The sequence below is a fragment of the Arachis stenosperma genome, chromosome 4 (assembly GCF_014773155.1).
Source record: "Arachis stenosperma cultivar V10309 chromosome 4, arast.V10309.gnm1.PFL2, whole genome shotgun sequence".
NCBI classification, from domain to species: Eukaryota; Viridiplantae; Streptophyta; class Magnoliopsida; order Fabales; family Fabaceae; genus Arachis; species Arachis stenosperma.
This window is the reverse complement of record NC_080380.1, coordinates 32,736,970-32,742,839: the sequence shown is the minus strand read 5'-3', so window position 1 is coordinate 32,742,839 and position 5,870 is coordinate 32,736,970. Positions and strand designations below refer to the sequence as shown.

The 5,870-nt window shown below is 41.3% G+C and overlaps 1 protein-coding gene across 1 annotated transcript; it reads right to left on the bottom strand.

Annotated features, from left to right (window-relative positions):
• Positions 1-3,061: 3,061 nt before the first annotated feature.
• Positions 3,062-3,898, bottom strand: LOC130974856 (uncharacterized). The gene is made up of 2 exons (XM_057899696.1): positions 3,304-3,898; positions 3,062-3,171 (listed from the first exon to the last, which is right to left on the bottom strand). Exons 1-2 carry the CDS (start codon positions 3,896-3,898, stop codon positions 3,062-3,064), a joined length of 705 nt encoding a protein of 234 aa, XP_057755679.1.
• Between the last annotated feature and the right edge of the window lie 1,972 nt (positions 3,899-5,870).

The window sequence follows — 5,870 nt, the reverse complement described above, 5'->3', positions numbered from 1 at the left end:
TTTTCTAATGCCACTGGAATCACCTCAATTGGACTTTCCTAGCTCAAGTTATGGTTCCTCAAAGAAGGTAAGGTCAAGCTGCCAAGTTGTTGCCAAGTTGTTGTGAATAACGCACCCTCAACCCCAAGTTGGCAACGTGCCCGTGCATCACTCTCCCAAGGCAAGAACTTGGGGCTGGCGTTGTTGCAAAACACGCCCCCCTTGTGGCACGTTGGCAACGTGCTCGACCCACACCCCAAGGCCAATCTCTAGCTTTCTTGAATTTCACTTCATGTTCTTGTTTTTAGGGCCTAAAGATGACTCTGGTTTGGCTTCAATTTTGTGCTCCATCATAGACTATTATATATGGTTGGAAAGCTCTGAATGTCAGCTTTCCAATGCAACTGGAAGCACTCAATTTGGATCTCTGTAGCTCAAGATATCTTCCATTGAAGTGGACATGGTCAGGCTGCCTTGTTGGAGTTGTTGTGAATAACGCCCATACATTTCAAGTTAGCAACGTGCACCACAATTTCCTGGCGTTGTTGTGACTAACTCCTTCTCTTTAGCACGTTGGCAACGTGCTCGAGCCCTTCTCAAGGCTCCAAACAATGCTTCCCACGTTGGCAACTTGATTTTGGCGTTGGCAACGTGAATGGTGAGGCTTGTGGACGTTAGCCACTTGAATGGTGCGGCCATTGGGCGTTGGCAACGTGGTTGGTGCACATTCTGGCGTTGCCAACTTGGTGTTGGCATTGGCAACTTGGTGACATCCTCCCCTGGTGGCTCCTGGCGTTGCCAACTTGGTGTTCAAGTTGGCAACTTGCAATGCTTCATTCCCTTGCATTTGGGGCTTAAGTTTCCCTCTGATTTGAGCTTCCATTCCTTGCCACATTATGGACTATTGTATATCGTTGGAAAGCTCTTGATGTCAGCTTCTCAAAGCAATTGGAATCATGTCAATTGGATTCTTGTGGTTCGAGATATTCATCCTTGAAGAGGGGAAGGTCAGGCTGCAATTTCCGCTGATTGTGCACTAGCACGTTGCCAACTTGGTTTCCAAGTTGCCAACGTGCTACACCTCCTGGCAGCACCACTTTGGGCGTTGGCAACTTGGAAACCAAGTTGCCAACGTGCTCTCTCATCCTGGTTGCATCAATTGGGCGTTGCCAACTTGAGGATCAAGTTGGCAACATGCATCTCCTTCTTGCTCCAAGATTTCCTTGCATCATTGTCTTCTTGCTTCATCACCTATCATAAACCAAAGAAATAGCTTCAAAGTCTTACCAATTCATGCACAAATTCCATGAGATTCATTCATACTCATTCATGTATATATTCTTTAAATCATTTGCATGAATTTGGCTAGAATCACATGTTCCTTGGTATTCTCATGCATGAAGATAAAACTCATAAAAGGACTTGTTTATTTAGAGAAAATGAGTGAAACTAAGCTAAAACCAACTAAACTAACTAGCTAATATAGTAAATATGCAAATGCATCACAACACCAAACTTAAACCTTGCTTGTCCTCAAGCAACAAAAGAACTATGCACAAAGATTTCTTTTAATTGGAATGAGTTGAGGAATAGCTTGTAACACCTTGGTGAGTGAAGTGATTAAGTGATAGTGGGGTGAACTCTGAATTATGTGTTCATGCAAGGGTCTCAGTGCTTATCAGTCCTTACATTTTGGAAGTCTTAGATCTTAGGACTTTCATTCAAATGATATCATGGAGATCTCTTTATATGTAATCACCTTGAAGCAGCTCATAATTTTTGTGCTTTGACCTCGACTCTAAGTGTCATGTCTCAAGGCGGCTCTTTAGATAAGCTTTCAATCAATACTCCTAAACCAGTTGGTTTTAAGGTATTAGGTGTTAAAGCACCCCCAAGGATTTACTTGCTCAAGCCTCTTTCCTTGACACACTTCAACCACAAGCATTTACTAGGATAGCAACTCTTTTGAGTTTTTGTTTCTTTCTTTCTTCTTCTGCCTAGTAATTGATGCTCAGAGCCTTGGGCCATGTTTTTTTTGTTTTTGCACTTTCTTTTCTTCCTTTTGCTTTGTTTGCTGCTTCTTGGATCAATAGATTTTTGAGAATCTCTACAATACTTCTTTGAACTTCATGTCCTGCCTATGAGCTCCCATGCAAGTTTTCACAAGCATGCAACCTCAATACATGATCATACTACTAGAACCACCACTTCTCTTAATCTTTTGCTTGCCTCAAAAACTGATTTTATTCCTCAATCCTTCTTTTCAAAGAACTTTCATGTGATGCATACTTGAAAATTGAGTGCAAGCAAGTTTTGAAGATAAGAATGTTGTGAATAATCAAGCATCTTGCTTGTTATAAAGAAAGACTATGCTATGAAGGCAGGCGGGAAGATAAAAAGAAAAATTATATGATGCAGACAAACAGGGCAAATAAGGATACAATCCAACTTTCAATCACAGCAACATTTGATGTAAACTATCACTTAACAATACAACCTGTTGGAGTTCACTTGCTTTTCTTCTCATCATCATCATCGCTAGCCTTTATGTTCATCTTTTGCTTCTTTGATTGATGATGCTTAATCCCTCCAAAGGCTTGTATGACATTCTACAATGATATTAAAAGTTGCTTGTTCCCCAAGCACTTAGAAACAGTGGTTAGTCTGCATGATTTATTTGTGGGCTTTTTGAACTTACTTTGGTGTGGGAACACCAAACTTAGTACCTTGCCAATGCATCAAATTAACCATGTGTGAAACTCTTTCTTCTTTTTCTAAGGTAATAGACTAAAAACTAGAAAACAGCAAGATAATTAACTAGTCCGTCTAAATGCATGAAGCTAGCCTTATGGCAGAAAGTGAGAATGTGTTTTATGATGGGATTTTGGTGGAACACCAAACTTAGAATCCTTCATTCTCCCTTAGATTGTTTTGGTGTGCAACACCAAACTTAGCTTCTTGCAATCTAGATGAAACTAATTAACAGTTTTATTGAATTAGATATGAAAAGATGGTTACCTCTGGTTGGGTTGCCTCCCAACAAGCGCTCTTTTATTGTCACTAGCTTGACATTTGTCCCTTTTTAGGGCGGATGATGATCATAGTGCCTTAATCCTTCCCCTCTCACCGTGAGCTTCCTTCCAGTATCATTCTTGATGATTTCCACATGTTCAAGTGAGAGGATTTTGTTCACTGTGTAGTATCCAGAAAAGTGTGGAGATGTCTCTTTTGGTTGGTAAGTTAGCATCACTTTATCCCCTGGTGAGAAGTCTTCAGTGGGGATTTTCTTGTTTCTCCATCCTCTTGGCATTTTCTTCTTGGGACTCTCTTCTTTTCCAGGAGATAGTTCAGGTTTTGGGATCTCAATTTTTGGACTGTCCTTGCTATGAATCTTAACTGCTGACTTTGATTGCAGCTTCTCCTCTATTCTTTGAGCTTGTTGTAGCACCTCCACCTCTTCATTTTCTTTCCAGCATGAGCTTGAAAGTGCCTCATCAGGTGCCTCTTTCAAGTTTGGATCTATGGAATCAATCTTCATACACTCTTCCTCTTGGGTGGAGTCTTGCAAATTCTTGAAGACATGGAACACTATATGCTCATCATGCACCCTTAGCATTAATTCTCCTTTTTCGACATCTATCAATGCCCTGGCAGTGGCTAAAAAGGGTCTCCCTAGAATAATGGGAGTGTTGTCATCTTCCTCTATGTCTAGGATGACAAAGTCAACTGGGAGGAAAAATTTGTCCACCTTTACTAATACATTCTCTACAACCCCGAGTGCTTGCTGAATAGATTTATCCGCCATTTGAAGGGCTATCTTTGTAGGCTTCAACTCATGAATCTGAAGCTTCCTCATCAAAGACAGAGGCATCAGATTTATGCTTGCACCAAGATCACAAAATGCTCTCTCAATCATCATGTTGCCTATTGTGCAGGGGATGTGAAAGCTCCCTGGGTCTTTCATCTTCTTTGGCAACTTTTTCTGGATGATGGCACTACACTCCCTGGTCATCACAACCGTTTGTCCCTCTTTCAAGGATCTTTTCTTTGTCACCAATTCCTTCATGAACTTAGCATATAGGGGCATCTGTTCAAGTGCTTCAATGAAGGGGATGTTGATGTGTAGTGTCTTGAATATTTCCAAGAACTTGGAATATTGCTTCTCTTTGTTCTCTTCTTTGAACCTTTGAGGGTATGGGAGCATTGGTTGGTATGCTTTCACTGCCTCCTTCTTAGCTAATTTCTCACTTTGTGTGTAGGTTTCTTGCTCCTGCTTTTGTTCCTTCACCTCTTCTTTTAAGCCTTCTTTGATGTGCTCTTCCTGAGTAATGGCTTCTGTTTCCACTTTCTTCCCACTTCTTAGGGTAATTGCTTTACACTCCTCCCATTTTATGGCTTTTTCTGTGTCTCTTGGGTTGGGTATCGTATCACTTGGAAGAACATTGGTTGGCCGTTCAGCTTGTTTGGCTAATTGTCCCACTTGTCTCTCAATATTCTTCATGATGACCTCATGTTCCTTGTGTCCCTTAGCTAAGGCTTGAGTGGTTTGAGCAAGTGCTTGCAAGGTTGCTTCAAGACTTGAGATTCTAGTTTCATAATGATCAATTGGGGGTATGATGGGGGTTGATTGTTGTTGGAAGTTGTTGGGTGGATTAGTGTGGAAATTTTGTGAGTTGGATGATGGTGCAGAGAAGTTATTTTGGTGAGTTTGTGAATTGTGATGGGGTGGTTGATATGTGTTTTGTGTTTTTCTATATTGGTTAGTGTTGTTGGCATGGTGATTTTGGTTATTTGTGTTACGGTTGTGGTTGTGGTTGTTGTTCTTTTGCCAATGGTTTTCACCCCACTTTAGATTGGGATGATTTCTCCATGATGAATTGTATGTATCACCATGAAATTCATCCTGAGAATTTGAAGTGTTCTGCATGTATTGAACTTGTTCTTGTGGTTGTTCAACCGTGATCCTTTCACCTTGGTTCCATTCAAGTGATGGTTGATTTGTTGTGTTTACTGATGCAAGTTGCATACCATCCATTCTCTTTGTTATTGTCTCCATTTGTTGTTGGATTTGTTGGTGCATTAACTTGTTTTGTGCCAAGATAGCATCAACACCTTCAAGTTCCATTACACCTTTCTTTGGGGGCGGATTGTGTTGCCTCTCTGATGAGTAATAATATTGATTGTTTGCCACAATCTCAATGAGGTCTTGGGCCTCCTCGGCAGTTTTCATCATGTTGAGTGATCCTCCTGATGAGTAGTCTAGTCCCTTCCTTGCTTCGAAGTTTAAGCCTTCATAGAAGTTCTGGAGCTTAACCCAGTCACTAAACATGTCAGGGGGACATCTTCTCATTAGTGCCTTGTACCTTTCCCAGGCTTCATATAACGACTCCCCATCCATTTGCCTGAAAGTTTGAACCTCTGTCTTCAACTTGATGATCTTTTGAGGTGGGTAGAACTTTGCTAGAAATTTGCTCATCACCTCATTCCAATCATTGAGGCTTTCCTTGGGGAATGATTCTAGCCATTGAGTGGCCTTATCCCTCAAAGAGAATGGGAATAGCAACAACTTGTAAACATCTGGATGCACTCCATTTGTCTTCACTGTATTGCATATCCTCAGAAAAACAGATAGATGTTGATTTGGGTCTTCAAGAGGTCCCCCTCCATAAGAGCAATTGTTCTGTACCAAAGTGATGAGCTGAGGTTTTAACTCAAAGTTATTGGCCTGAACATTTGGAGTGGCTATACTACTCCCACAATGTCTTGGGTCAGGGATAGTATATGAAGATAACACCCTTCTAGCGTGTCCACCATTATTGTTGACCCCTCCAGGAGGATTTGGCATCTCATCCTCCATGGTTTGATCTTCTTCCTCTGACTCCTCTTCACCA